Raw genomic sequence first — 15,833 nt, 5'->3', positions numbered from 1 at the left:
CAACCTGTGTGTGCGATTATATGTCAGTATTACATTGTATATCCTTGTATGTTGTGGTCGTTCAGGTGCTTATCTAATAGTTTTTTTAAACTATCAATGCCCCCCGCTGAGACCACCACCTCTGTACCCTTCCCCAGATCTGTGCCTCAATACAAGCCTGTGTCGGAAGTCTACAGACAATTCCTTGGACTACATGGCTTGGTTTGTGCTCTGACATGCACGGTTTTCTGACAATTTAACCTGATACTTTCCTCCCACAAAGGCCTACTTCTACCTCTAAAACAACTTTATTCAAATATATATATATATATATATATATATATATATATATATATATATACACACACATACACACATTTCTATCTCTGCTATAAACCAGAAGTTCTGAACATTCAATTGTCAACAAACACATAATGATTTCCAGTGCTTGTTTGTAATGAAGTGATGACATGGCAGCATGTTATTACCCGGCACAAAACAGTTCTTTAACCCCACATCAATTAGTCTTTTCTTTGTTACTCAAGCCTGACTATGGGTTGTTTCAACAACTAGCATCTTTCTGTGAACCATTTGCCCTTAATGACCACTGAATAAACTTGGTAGTGTAACAGTATTAACAGTGGCATAAGGAGGTGTTCCCGCCAATAAAGACAAAAGAATCAAGGGTTCAGATCCCACTTAAGTAAAGATCAGAATATACTCCATCCCATGAAGACTTGGCCAACAGTATACTAGAGGTAAGAAGGAAGAAGACCTCCAAGAAAGGATCAAAACCTCTATTGCCAAAACCCAACAACCCTGCCCCTTATGGTATATTTCACTCTATAGGTCCAACCTAAACAACCTTTAAAAAGATAAAAATTATCCTGAATTGCAAGCAAAGTTTCTAAGAGAACATAATTAATTGGGTGTGCAACTACATGGCAAATGAGGTTTAAATGTAGAAAAATGTAAAATAATGCATTTGGGTGGCAAAAATATGAATGCAATCTACTCACTTGGGGGGCTCTACAAGCTGCTGCAAGCACAGCTAACAGAATATTGGCATGCATTAAAAAGGGGATTAACTGCAGAGATAAAACGATAATTCTCCCACTCTACAAGTCTCTGGTCCGGCCCCACCTGAAATATGCCGTCTAGTTCTGGGCACCAGTCCTCAGGAAGGATGTGCTGGAACTGAAGAGAGTACAGACAAGGGCAACAAAAATAATAAAGGGACTGGAGGACATTAGTTATGAGGAAAGGTTACGAGCACTGAACTTATTCTCTCTGGAGAAGAGACGCTTGAGAGGGGATATGATGTACAAATACCGTACTGGTGACCCCAACTATAGGGATAAAACTTTTCCGCGAAAGGGAATTTAATAGGACACTCACCATTCACTAAAATTAGAAGAAAAGCGGTTTAACTTAACTGCGTAGAGGATTTTTTACTGTAAGAGCGGTAAGGATGTGTAATTCTCTTCCACAGGCAGTGGTTTCAGCGGGGAGCATCAATAAATTTCAAAAAACTATTAGATAAGCACCTGAACGACCACAACATCCCGGGATATACAATGTTTTTTCAACCTTGCCTACTACGTATGTAACGAGAAACCACATTATAAATACATTGGTTTTAGAATTTGTCTTTACTTTGTATATCTTCTTAGACATGTACTGTACATTAAAACCAATATTATGCTAATAAAAATGGGTCACATTGCAGCAAGCAGAAAAACATAATACAGGCCCATATATATGTGTTATACATAACATACAAATCTAAAGACAAAATACATATTGCCATTTTCACATTTACTCTAGGAAAGTTCAAAACTAAACACTGTAAATATGTTACTTACTGTAACAAATAAATGCCTAATTGTAAAGAGAAAAATGCATGACTGGATCAATACATATGCCGCAACTTATTTTGTAAAGCAAGACTGACACTAAAAAGTAATAGCACCTTGAGGTATCTGCTATTAGAAACGGAAAATCATGTACCACACAAGACAAGGTGAATGAAATCCTACCTCGTTTCACATCCCAAGTGGGCATATTCCATGGTCCCTTTCGGCTATCCCTTTTTTCCTCCATGTAGTAATCATACTCTTGGTTCTGAGGTTCCACCTCCTGATAACTTTGTCTGTGATCATAGTTGCCTTGTGGTGGCATATTTTCATAAGCACTACTTTCCTATAAAAATAAAATGTCAATCACAGAATGTGCAGAAATACTTATTTTACAATTCCATATTTAAGAAAACCAACATATGGGTACTAAAAGTAAGATCTACTACCTAATACTCAGGGCCGTGGGAAAACATTTTCTTTGGGCCCCCCAGCTTTCCCCCCTGCTCTGAGACATACAATAAATAGCAGGTAGACTGAAAATCAGTTTACTGTAGCAGATCAGGCAGCGTTTGCTAATGGTTGCCAGAGGCTACAGCATATAAATTACCGCTCACTGACCACCGGATGCTAGAGGCTACAGCACACATTACGACTCACTGATTAGTTGCTAGGTTACAGCACATTTCTGCTTGTTGATTGGTTGCTAGAAGGTGCTGCACATCATTACTGCTAACTGATTGGTGGCTAGAGGTTACATGCTTACTGCTCACTCATTGGTTGCTAGAGGTTACTGCTCATTATTCCTTCTCACTGATTGGTTGCTAGAGGTTACTGTGCATCATTACCACTTATTGGTTGCTAGAGGTTACAGCACATCAATACAGCTCACTGATCAGTTGCTGAAGGTTACAGCACATCATCTCCCCACTGCCTGCACACCACGAACTGGGGAGAAGAGGGGACCCACCAATAGACCGAAAACTCCTAGAACTTGCTATTAGCAATGAGCAGAGTACACACAACTATGAAGGTTAACAGTGCAGGTAGAAAAAGGGTCCAATGTGAGCAGTATCCCCGAGGACAGGCTCCCAGAAATAAATGGACTAGTCATACCGCCTGCAGTAGAGCAGTGTTGAGGGGTGAGCTACATACAGTGTGCAGGATTGAGGGGTGCGCTTTGTATTGAGTGCAAGGTTGAGTGGTGCGCTATGTACAGAATGCAGGGCTGAGAAGTGAGCAAGGTGCAGAGTGCTAGGTTGAAGGGTGCGTTAAATACAGAGTGCAGGATTGAGGGATAAACTACGTACAGAGTTCATAGTTGTAGGGTGCGCTATGCATGGAGTGCACGGTGGAGGGGCGCGCCATGCATGGAGGGCACGGTGGAGGGGCGCGCCATGCATGAAGTGCACGGTGGAGGGGCACGCCATGCATGAAGTGCACGGTGGAGGGGTGTGCCATGCATGAAATGCACGGTGGAGGGGTGCGCCATGCATGAAATGCACGGTGGAGGGGTGCGCCATGCATGAAATGCACGGTGGAGGGGTGTGCCATGTATGAAATGCACGGTAGAGGAGTGCGCCATGTATGGAATGCACGTGGAGGGGTGCGCCATGTATGGAATGCACGTGGAGGGGTGCGCCATGTATGGAATGCACGTGGAGGGGTGCGCCATGTATGGAATGCACGTGGAGGGGTGCGTCATGTATGGAATGCACGTTGGAGGGGTGCGTCATGTATGGAATGCACGTTGGAGGGGTGCGCCATGTATGGAATGCACGGTGGAGGGGGGGGCCATGTACGGAATGCACATCATTACTGCTGATTGGTTGCTAGCGATTACATGCTTACTGCTCACTCATTGGTTGCTAGAGGTTACTGCATATTATTTCTGCTCACTGATTGGTTGCTAGGAGGTTACTGTGCATCATTACCACTTATTGGTTGCTAGAGGTTACAGAACATCAATACAGCTCACCGATTGGGTGCTGAAGGTTACAGCACATCCTCTCCCCACTGCCTGCACACTATGAACTGGGGAGGTGAGGGAACCCACCAATAGACAGAAAACTCCTTGAACTTGCTATTGGCAATGAGAAGAGCAGAGTACACACAACTATGAAGGTTAACCGAGTGCAGGTAGGAACAGGGTCCAATGTGAGCAGTATCCCTGAGGACAGGCTCCCAGAAAAAAAATGACTAGTAATGCCGCCTGCAGCAAAGCAGTGTTGAGGGGTGAGCTACATAAAGAGTGCAGGATTGAGGGGTGTGCTTTGTATGGAGTGCAATGTTGAGTGGTGCGCTATGTACAGAGTGCAGGGCTGAGAGGTGATCTACGTACAGAGTGCATGGTTGAAGGGTGGGTTACATACAGAGTGCAGGGTTGAGGGGTGTGCCAAGTACAGAGTGCAAGGGTACGCTAAGTACAGAGTGCAGGGTTGAGGGATCAACTACGTACATAGTTGAAGGGTGTGCTATGTACAGAGTTCAAGATTGAGGGGTGGCGCTATGTATGGAGTGCGCGGTGGAGGGGTGGCGCTATGTATTGAATGCACGGTGGAGGGGTGCCGCTATGTATGGAATGCACGGTGGAGGTATGCGCTATGTATGGAATGCACGGTGGAGGGGTGCGCTATGTATGGAGTGCACGGTGGAGGGGTGCGTTATGGATGAAATGCATGGTGGGGGGGTGAGCTATGTATAGAATGCACGGTGGAGGGGTGCGCCATGTACGGATTGCAGGGTTTAGGGGTGTGCTGTGTACATGCAACTCCCACAAGCCTCCCCCCCCCAAAAAGTATAGAACTTTCCTCCCCCAGATTCCAGTTTAGATCCCCTCTTTCAATACATGGCATTCCTCGCCCACAGTACATAGCAATCCTCCTGCGCCATTCCACTCCCCCTCCTTCAATACACAGCATTCCTCTGCAACAATACCACCTGCCCCCAGACTCCATTACCTAAAAACCATCAGAGCTGGGCTGCAATATGCATTTCCGTGGAGAAGCTTCTCATCTCCCGCCCCCTTCCTCCTCTGCTCTCCTATACAGCTCAATGTGTAGCGCAGAGAGGGATGTGAACGGCAGCCGGGAGAGGAGCGCTGTCACTTGTAAATAGGGAAGAAGCGCTTCTGAATTAACAAGCGACAGTAGCGAGCAGCTAGCAAGTGATAAGCGCTGGAGCGAAACCCCGGCTGAAAAATAAACCCGGTAGGCAGCACGGGCTCCAGGGGCATCTCAGCTGCTTTGGGCCCCCCTACAATGGCTGAGCCCTGGGCAGATGCCCTATTTGCCCCACGTTAAAGACGGCCCTGCTAATACTTACAAACAGCAGTTTAGGACCATGATTCGAGCCACTTATCAGGAAATAAGAGCTACAAAGACCTTGAAAAGCCCTTCAACACAATAGTCAGTCAGTTAAAAGATTTAATGTATTAAAAACAAAATACATTTAAAAAAAAAAAAAAAAAAAAAAGGACAGAGTGAAATTTTTTTTGTGGAAAGATTCCTATAAACCGTACCCAGTTATAGCAGAGTTCCAGGCATTTATCAACTTTCCACCCACCGCGTTCATGATCACTTCCTATTATCTGCTTGGCTTTTTTTTTTTTTTCGTGCAGTGCAAATACCTTTTTTTTTTGTAAATCCTCTGCTTCTGCAGGTACGTCATGTCCGCCCGCTCATTGGCTCCTGGAATATGAGTCTCATCAATCTCGGGAGTCAATGCGCCTTCGCCGCTTGTAGCATTGCGGTATGAATGCACCAAGCTTTTTTGTTTATGCGCAAGATCGGGAGGTGCATGTCGGGTAGCCAGCAGCGCCGTATCCTGGAAGGAGATACCAGTGGGCTTCAGATGTCCACAATGAAGATGGGAGCATGCTCAGTGGGGACCGGAAAGTATGTTTTTTTTTTTTTTTTCCTTAAAAACACCCCAATGTTGTTTGCACCTAATGCTATACCAAATGGGATTAGTAGTTGATGTAGGTTTTCTAAATGTGTTTTTTTTTTTTTTTAAACATTTAGAAAACCTACATCAACTACTAAACAATATAGAAAAAATCCTGAGAGCCACAGTGAACTTATTGAAATAGAAATTATCAATCAGCTGCATGCGTAGAACACGTCTCATATAGCGTGCGAACAATAAGTGAAACAGAAAAATATGCTGCGCTCAAAGTGTACTATATTACACTATGTAATATAAAGTGTATGTGTCTACAAACTAAAACACATAAAAATATTTAAATGTGTGCCCCCCTAAATCAAGCACAGAATACTGGTGAATACATGGTTAAAATAAAATAAATGGTTAAAATAAACAGTTGATTCATATTCATGAAATATTGCTGAGTATAAATATACACAACTTTAAGTGTAAACACACTGAAGTGCAATATACGAAATCAAATAAATGCTAAAGTGCATCATAAATAATATTGAATAAAGCAAAAAAGTGCCAAAGTGCCACACAATACAGGTGAACAAAGTCTTTAATGCAATATAATAATGGTGGAAGTGAAATCCTGTAAATAAATAGTAGCAAAAGTGCTTATAATAAGTGTCCACTGTAGTTAATTTCCAGCATGCTCATAATTTCCACTGTGATGCAAAACCATGCCAAAGGTGTGATCTGGTGGCCCCCCCAGGTAATGTGCTCACCTTAGAACGTGTACAGCTGCTACACTGAGTCAAAACAAGCTATTGAACCACAGCGGGGCTCAGTACAGATCACCGTGTCTCAGGCTCCAATGCGGTTTCTCTCCCCAGGAGCCCCAAAATACGCCACATTGGTATAGAATTAGGTGCAAACATGGGGGGTGTTTAAAATAAATAAAATAAAAAAAAAAAAAAAAAAAAAAAAAAAAAAAAACACACAACAGCTGGAACTCTGCTTTAACCAAGTTCGATTTTTCTCTCCATCCTCCAAGACAGAAAACCTTTGTTGGCAAGACAGAAAAGCTAATTTTAGCAACTAAGGTCAACTCGTATACCACACATTCAAATGACTGACCTTGATTGCATAAAACATGTTATGTTTAAACATTTTTCTAATCTTGGATAAAGGGGGATGGGTTACAACCTATGTAAGGCTTTTGGTTTGGTACCTAAACCAACTTGGGAGATTTTGCTTCACTTTAGGTCTTGAAGACCATGGAACTGACAGAATTGCACTTTTGACACCTGCAGTGGAATAGGTGTCCCCAGTGGGAGATTTCCTCTTACCCTCCTGTTCCGGTGACAATTCAAGTATCATATTTTGTCTTAAAGTGGTTGTAAATTCTATGCATTAAAGGTAAAAAACCTTCTGTGGTGCTGCAGCCCCCACCCCCTCTTCTTACTTACCTGGATGCTGTCATCCTCCATCCGGGAACGAGACCACCACCTGTAGCTGGTGTCTCGTGTCCCGATTGGATAGATTGATAGTAGCGCAGCCATTGGCTCCCTACCTTGAGGTCCTGTCATGGACAGACCTTAGGTGGCGTTGTTTCGTCTCCAGTTATCCAGAAGGATAAGCCCCTGGTTTCGGTTACCCTTTCTTGGACTGAGTCGTCCGTGGAGATACAGGCTCTAATCGACTCTGGGGCTGCAGGCCTGTTCATTGATGCTGCCTTTGTATCGAAGCACTCGATTATGCTGCAGCTGCGCGACACTCCACTTGCCATTGAGGCTCTTGACGGGAGACCTCTACAGCCTGCCCATGTGACTCATGAGACTGTTCCGTTGTCCATGGCCGTAGGGGCTCTTCACCATGAGATAATCCAATTCCAAGTTATTTCCTCACCTAAGTTTCCGCTTGTTATTGGTTATCCTTGGTTACAGAGGCACAACCCCTCTTGATTGGCTCCATGCTGAGGTTATCTCCTGGTCACCACAATGCAGCAAGACATGCTTCCAGAAGGTAGCCAAGGACCTGTGCACCTCTTCACTCTCCTCCCTGCCGGAGAAGTACCGCTAATTTAGCGATGTCTTTGACAAAGATCAAGCTGGTAGTTTGCCTTCACACCATTCGTATGATTGCACAGTTGACCTTCAACCTGGTGCCATACCCCCTCGTGGTCATTAATGGAGGATAGGGCCATGGAGGAGTATGTTGCAGACGCTCTTTCTCGAGGTTTCATCCGCAAATCCTTGTCTCCTGCTGGTGCTGGTTTCTTCTTTGTGAAGAAGTAGAGTGATGAACTGAGACCTTGTATTGATTATAGGGGTCTCAATCTTTTGATCCGATTCATCCGATTCCGTTGGTTACGGATTTATTTAATCGCCTCAAGGGAGCAACGTTTTTCACGCAGCTTGACTTGAGAGGGGCATACAATCTCGTGTGGATTAAGGAGGGCGACGAGTGGAAAACTGTGTTTAATATCAGAACAGGTCGTTATGAGTACCTCGTAGTGCCTTTTGGCCTTTGTAACACCCTGGCAGTTTTCCAGGAATTTATTAACGATGTCCTCCGAGAATTCTTGCAGTTATGTGTGGTGGTTTATCTCGACGATATCCTTATATTTTCCAAGTCCCTGGAGAGCCACCACACAATCTCTATTGTAAATTGGAGAAGTGCGAATTCCATCGTAAACAGGTTAAATTCCTGTCATTTCCACTGCTGGTTTTTCGATGGACCCAGAGAAAAACTTTCAGCAGTCCTACAGTGGCCCCGACCCGTGGGTTTACGTCCTCTGCAGCTTTTTCTTGGCTTTGCCAACTATTATCGGAAGTTTATTCGTAACTTCTCGTCTCTGGTCATGCCCCTGACTGATATGACCAGAAAGGACGGTAACCCACAGAGTTGGTCTCCGGAGTCCAGTAAGGCCTTTGAGAGTCTCCAGACTGCCTTTGTTTCTGCTCCTGTGTTGGCACTTCCTGATCCTATGTTACCTTTTATCCTCTAAGCTGATGCTTCTGAGACTGGAGTTGGCGCCCTTCTGTCTCAACGTCCTATCTCAGAGCGCTATGCATCCTTGTGGCTACTTTTCCAAGAAATTGTCACCTGCGGAGTGCAATTACGAGATTGGTGACAGAGAGCTGTTGGCGATCATTTTAGCCCTGAAAAGAATGGAGACATCTCCTCGGAGGTACCACTGTGCCGGTTCTCATTCTTACTGACCATAAGAATCTCACATTCTTGTCTGAGGCTAAACGCCTCTCTCCCAGAAGGGCGCGATGGGCTCTTTTTTTGTCAAGTTTCAATTACATGGTCTCATTCTTACCCGGTAAGGGCTGATGCTTTCACGACAATTTTCCTCCACTTCCAAGATGGAGTCGGTTCCAGTTCCTGTGATTTCTCCTGATCGTATTCTGGCTATGGTTCGCACTTCTCCTTTGGGTGACAAAATTATTGCTGCTCAAGTCCATGCTCCTCCTGAGAAACCTTGTGACCGCTGCTTTGTCCCAGAGAGTCTCCGTACTGCTGTGCTTCAGACTTCCAATTCTCCCAAGGCAGCTGGCCATCCTGGGAAGAATCAACTCTTTTGCACCATTTCCCAACAATTCTGGTGGCCTAGTCTACATGCTGATGTAACCTCCTTCGTAGCTGCCTGTTCCGTGTGTGCTCAGAGTAAGACTCCACAACACCTTCCAGTGGGTCTCCTACAACCCATACCCAATGGAGAGAGGCCCTGGACCCACCAGTCTATGGATTTCATTGTGGATTTACCCAACTCCCAGGGCAACACAGTTATCCCTATGGTGGTTGACCGGTTCTCGAAAATGTCTCATTGTATGCCACTTAAGAAGTTGCCCACTTCTAAGGAACTGGCTTTCATTTTTGCTCGGTAGATCTTTCACTTACATGGGCTACCCAAGGTGATTGTCTCAGACAGGGGGGAGTCAGTTTGTGTCTCGGTTCTGGCGAGCCTTTTGTGCACAGTTGTGAATTCAGATTGCTTTCTCCTCTGAGTATCACCCGCAGTCTAATGGGGCCACAGAACGAGCCAATCAGTCCTGGGAGCAATTCCTACGTTGATAGATTTTTGACCATCATAACAACTGGTCAGACTTCTTACCGTGGGCAGAGTTTGCTCACAATAGTGCCTTGAATTCTGCTTCCCGAATGTTCCCATTTATGGCAAACTATGGTTTCTAACCTTCCACATTGCCTGACTTTTATTCCGCAGAGTATGCCTGCGTTAGAGGAGCATCTCTGTGGTCTTTGTTCCACTTGGGCACAAGTCCAGGAGGCTTTGCGACATGCTAATGATAGGTACAGAGTCCATGCGGACCGCAGACGCTTGCCTGTGCCTTCCTACCAGGTTGGGGACAGGGTTTGGCTGTCATCTCGCAACCTCTGACTTCGTGTTCCCTCTCTGAAGTTCGCACCTCGGTTTATTGGGCCTTTCCGTATTCTTCGCAGGATTAACCCAGTGGCTTACGCATTAGACCTTCCTTCTAATATGCGTATCTCAAATGCATTTCATGACTCCTTATTGAAACCTTTGGTCTGCAACTGCTTTACCACCTCGGTGCCACGTCCTCACCCTGTTTAGGTTGAGAACCATGAGGAGTATGAAGTACAGTCCATTGTTGACTCCCGTGGGTGCATACAGTACCTGGTGCATTGGAAAGGGTACGGTCCGGAGGAACGCTCTTGGGTAACCATCCTCGGACATACATGCCCCTGTCCTCCTCCGTGATTTCCATAGATGTTTTCCCCTCAAGCCTGGTGGTCATCCGAGGGGGAGGGGTCATTGAGGAGGGGGCACTGTCAGGGCTGGGCCCAGTCCTTCCTTCTCTGAGCTGGCCGCTCAGCTGTGCGCTAATTGCCAGCTTCTATCTCTCCACAATGACTCACCTGTTGATGATCCTGCGCGTCGGTCCTGCCTACTTAAGCCGTCCAGTCCAGATGATCTCTGCCTTCACTTTGGTCACATCTCTAGAGACCCTCTCCTGTGTTCCTCTTAAAAAGTTGCTTGGCTGACATTACATCTGTTTTAGTCTGATTCATGGTTTCTGAAACCTCCTTTGGGTGAGACGGTCGAGGACACAAGGAAGGAAAGACAATGTCCTTGTTTAGAAGAAAAGCAGATACCACCTTAGGGAGAAACAAGGGATGCGGACGTAGCACCGCCTTATCCGTGTGGAGAACCAAATAGGGAGACTTACACGACAAGGCCGACAGCAAAGAAACTCACTGGGCGGACGTAATAGCCACTAGAAAAACAACCTTCTGAGAGAGCGTGAGTAAGGGGTATCTCCCTAATGTTCTCAAATGGTGGCTTCTCAAGTACAGAGAGGACCAGAGTTAGATCCCACGGAGACAGTGGCAAGCGTACTGGGGGAGCCACATGCCGAACCCCTTGAACAAAAGTATGCACCAACGAGTGAGCAGCCAACGGGCGCTGAAAAAAAAGATAGCCAGAGCCAATATTTGCCCCTTGATAGTGCTCAAAGCCAGCTTCTGATCAACCCCACACTGCAGGAACACAAGGATCTTAGATACCGAATAGGAGCGCGGATACCACCCCACAGCCTCGCACAAAGATGTAAGCCTTCCAGGTGCGATGATAAATCCTCCATGAAGGGACTTACACGCCTTCAACATAGTGGGAATTACAGAAACTGGCAACCCCCGCCTGTAGACACCAAGGCCAATCTGGAGCGATTAGAATAACCAGTATTCCCTCGGTCTCTACCCTGTGCAGCAGACGAGGAAGGAGCTTGAGAGGCAGGAAGGCATAAAATGAGCTGATAATGTCACCATGGCACCACCAGCGCGTCCGACGCATCCGTCAAGGGATCCCTTGTTCTGGCCATGAATCTCTGCACCTTCCGATTGAGAAGGGAGGCCAGAAGATCCACGTCCGGCATGCTTCAGAAGGGTCTGAAGTTTGATCGGCGGAAGAAATACCCTTGCCCGCGCAGAGTCCAAAATCAACCTCAAGTATTTGGGCCGAGAGCAACACGGACTTTTGGAGGTTCAACACCCAGCCGAACTCTTGTAAAGCTTGCATGGCGATCGCCACATTGTCCCTCAATTCTGAAGCGGACGCCGCTTGAGGAGAACATGCAAGTATGCGTCCTTGATGTCCAGGGAGGCCAGGAAATCCCCCTGAAGCGCGGCACTCCATCCTGAACCTCCATACCTTCACAAAACAATTGAGGGCCTTGAGATCCAGGATCGGACAAACCCCTTCCTTCTTTGGGACTATGAACAGATTGGAGTAGAAACCCCGAAACCTTTCCGAAACTGGTACAGGATCACCCCCGAAGAAGCAAGTCCTGCACAGCCCCAAACAAAGCCTGCCGACGAGACGGGGAAAGGTGAAGATTGGAAGGAAAAAACCTGTCTGGTGTACAGGAAAGAAACTATTTTGTAGCCGGACAAAATTAGTTTGCGGACCCACTGGTCGGAAAGAAGGGAAGTCCACCGGTCCGCCAACCACCGAAGGTAACACCCCACCTGCAAGTCGGACAGGGGTAAACCTTCATGCGGAAGAGGGCTTTTCCGTGGGCTTGCGATGCCAAGGATGCTTTGGTCCATCCGCGGGAGCCTTGGCGGGCTGGGTACCCTTGCCCGCAGAACCGAGCGGACGAAAAATACAATTGTAAGCGGAAAAAGGAGGGGCCCTGCCTGCGACGGGGCTCCTTGCCCTATTTGGACTGCAGGAGAAAGGTACTCTTCCCCCCAGTAATATCCTTTATGTCGTCCAGAGTGGGTTTCAAATAGCCGCACACCCTGGTAAGGCAAATCCGCCAGAGCCTTCTTAGACGTTTGGTCCGCAGACAAGCACTTAAGCCAAAGCAACCGGCGAAGAACCACGGCCGACAAGATTTTAAAAAGTAAAACGGCCGTGTCCAAGACAGCATCACAAACATACTTGAGCCCTTGCACCAACTGGTCTGCCAGTTTCACACAGACCAGAGAAACTTGCTCATTACCCAACTCGCGGTGTAATAGCTTAGCCCAATCAGTAACCGTCTGCGACACCAGACGAAGGGCCAAACCTGCCATCATAAACATAGACCAAGCAATCGCCTTGGCCTTTCTGTTGGCAAGGTCCTTGAAAGGACCCCTCCACCAGAATCATGATTGCCTTGTTCAACCTAGATACTGGAGGATCAAAGACAGGAGGGGAAGCCCATTTTCTCAGCAGACTCTCTTCAAAGGGGGTAACGCACCGGAAAATGCCTCGGGACTGAAAAAGACCGCTATGGGCGTTCCCAATCCTTGTAAATAAACCTATCGAAATAAGACAGGAAAGGAAACACCTCTGCAGGCGCCCCCGCTGGATCCTCAATTTTCATGCTATCCGCCGAAATGAGTGCGCCCACCAGTGCTTTTCATGAGCAGCGACGGACACTGAAGATTCCTCCTCGCTGTCCGAAGGATCAGGGGCTGCATCATCTGAGCCCTCCGGGCAGGGGCCACCCGCTGCAACGGAGCCCAACTCCAGATCAGAGTCCTCCCCAGAAAACGGGAGGGTAGGGGACGTTTTTACCCACCTTACGCCCGTACGCCACCTCAACCCAGGAGATGAAGGATTCCAGGACCGCTGACAAAGCGTCCAGGGGAACAGCAGACCCAGAGGGACCAGCTGCCGTCACAGGGGTGTCTGGGGGAGGGGCACCTGCTTCAGATGCCATGGAAGTCCCAGACTCGACCAGACACCACCAGGGACCGAACGCCCACGAGGGAGAGAGAGAAGGGAAACCACCCCCCCTAGCTCTCGCAGAATGGGGGAACCCCAGAAGGACTCTCCACCCTGACCCAAACCTCAGAGGAGCAGTGCTGTGCGCCGTCCGTCCTTCGACAGATGGGATAAGCCACAAGGAGATCTGCGCTTGTGCCTGGCTTCAGGTGTAACGTCCAGCAGAAATCTGCCCACGAGGCTACAAGAAAATGGCCGCTAGACACACTTCCGCAGACAGAGCCAGACACCAGGAATGTGCAAAGACCAAGGCAAAATGGCCGTCGCGGCTACGGGAAAATGGCGGCTGTTACACGTGGTGCTAATAGCTTGAGAAAGGAGCGCGGCTGTTCACATCATCAACAGCTTGCACTCTCGTGAAATGCGTCGCAGTACGGTGATGTCATCCCCCCCACCTGGACATTTCCCTGTGTTCCAAGCCCCATGTTGAGGAAAGACTCCACAGCAGTCGGCCGAGCACCATCCAGCGGTGGCTGTAGCAGAATAGGCTGACCCAACGAAGGGACCACATAACAGCCAGCTAAACACCTGCTGAATACGGCTCCACGCCATGGGAAGCACACAGATGGGCTAAAAGGGATCGACCACACCAAGGACACCCCCAAGTATTTGGGACTACATTTCATGCCTGCTTTTAACTACTGAAATGTGAGTGCATTGTAGGATACATTTAATGCATGTTAAACTAGTTTTAAAATCTGCACCCAGAGGCGCCTCTTTTCCCTCTTTTTTCTTTCCAGTATTTTGGAACATGGTCTCTGTTCCCCTGTGACGGCAGCCCTGGAAGTGGATTAACCCAATTCTTTCGCCTCTCCCCCCCACCCCCACTAACCAGTTTCCCTTGAAACAATTTTTACGGACTTCGTCCCCATACCATTTTATCAACTATTTTAATAACTATTAAAGAGACTGTGGACTATATGTATACCACTCAGCACTGAAATCTCACAGGATATCATTGTATTAGAACTTGCGCCTTTTACTTGTATACTGGCACCCAGCAACGACTGCAACAGCGGCCAGGCACGCAACAGAGGGGGAAGGGGGGAGGGAGGGGAGGAGATTCCCCAGAACCAGTCAGCCATCCCAGCAGTTGATTGCAGATGAAGAGCAAAACTAATAAGAACAAAATAAAAAAAACAAAGGAACCACAGGTCTCAGCATGAAGCCTGGTCCTTCTAGACTAGGCCAAAAAATACTGAGCTGCCTGTAGCAGATTGGAGGGTTACTACCAGTAAGGACCGCCCCTAGACGGTGCTGTGCTTGTTCTTCCTAGTTCTATATCATCCTGAAGGTGGTAATATAACCCTAAGGTCAAGAATGAAAGTGCTGTGTCCGTCAATGAACAAAAGAGAAAAAGACACAAGTTCAACCTATGTGTGTGATTTTATGCCAGTATTACATTGTATATTCCTGAATGTTGTGGTCATTCAGTTGCTTATCAGTTTTTTGAAATTATCGATGCTTGCTCCCCGCTGAAACCACTGCCTGTGAAATCCTAACCGCTCTTACAGTAAAGAACCCTCTACGCAGTTTAAGGTTAAACTGCTTTTCTTCTCATTTAAGTGAATTGCTGCGTGTCGTATTAAATTTCCTTTCGGAAAAGTTTTATCCCTATTGTTGGGTCACCAGTATGGTATTTGTACATTAAAATCATATCCCTTCTCAAGGGACTTCTCTCCAGAGAGAACAAGTTCAGTGCTCGTAACCTTTCCTCATAACTAAGGTCCCCCAGTCCCTTAATTCATTTTGTCACCCTTCTCTGGACTCTCTCCAGTTCCAGCACATCCTTCCTGAGGACTGGTGCCCAAGAACTCGACAGCATACTCCAGGTGCGGATGGACCTTTGTAGCATGGGAATTATTTTATCTCTGGAGTTAATCCCCCAATATTCTGTTTGCTTTGCTTGCAGCAGCTTGGCATTGCATGCCAAGCTGACCCTGTCATCTACTAGGACCCCCAGGTCCTTTTCCATCCTAGATTTCCCCCAGAGGTTCTCGCCCTAGTGAGTAGATTGAATTCATATTTTTGCCACCCAAATGCATTATTTTAATTTTTCCCACATTAAACCTCATTTGCCATGTAGTTGCCCACCCCAATAATTTGTTCAGATCTTCTTGCAAGGTTTCCACATCCTGCGGAGAAGTTATTGCCCTGCTTAGCTTAGTATCGTCCACAAATACAGAGATTGAGCCATTTATCCCATCCTCCAGGTCATTTATGAATAAATTAAATAGGATTGGTCCCAGGACAGAACCCTGGGGGACCCTACTTTCCACCCCAGACCATTCCGAATACTCCCCATTTATCACTACCCTCTGAACTCATCCCTGTAGCCAGTTTTCAATCCATGTACTCAC

At 46.8% G+C, this 15,833-nt stretch overlaps 1 protein-coding gene across 1 annotated transcript in view; it reads right to left on the bottom strand.

The window, feature by feature from the left end:
• Positions 1 to 15,833, bottom strand: part of ZFR2 (zinc finger RNA binding protein 2) — a 324,702-nt gene that overhangs the window by 239,518 nt on the left and 69,351 nt on the right. Inside the window, exon 3 of the mRNA XM_073594216.1 lies at positions 2,019 to 2,181. Coding sequence (XP_073450317.1) covers positions 2,019 to 2,181 — 163 coding nt within the window. The remainder of the gene's footprint in view (positions 1 to 2,018; positions 2,182 to 15,833) is intronic.

The sequence above is a fragment of the Aquarana catesbeiana genome, linkage group LG01, assembly GCF_042186555.1.
Source record: "Aquarana catesbeiana isolate 2022-GZ linkage group LG01, ASM4218655v1, whole genome shotgun sequence".
In the NCBI taxonomy this organism is placed as follows: Eukaryota; Metazoa; Chordata; class Amphibia; order Anura; family Ranidae; genus Aquarana; species Aquarana catesbeiana.
The sequence above is the reverse complement of the archived record's forward strand: the minus strand, read 5'-3'. Positions and strand labels throughout refer to the sequence as shown.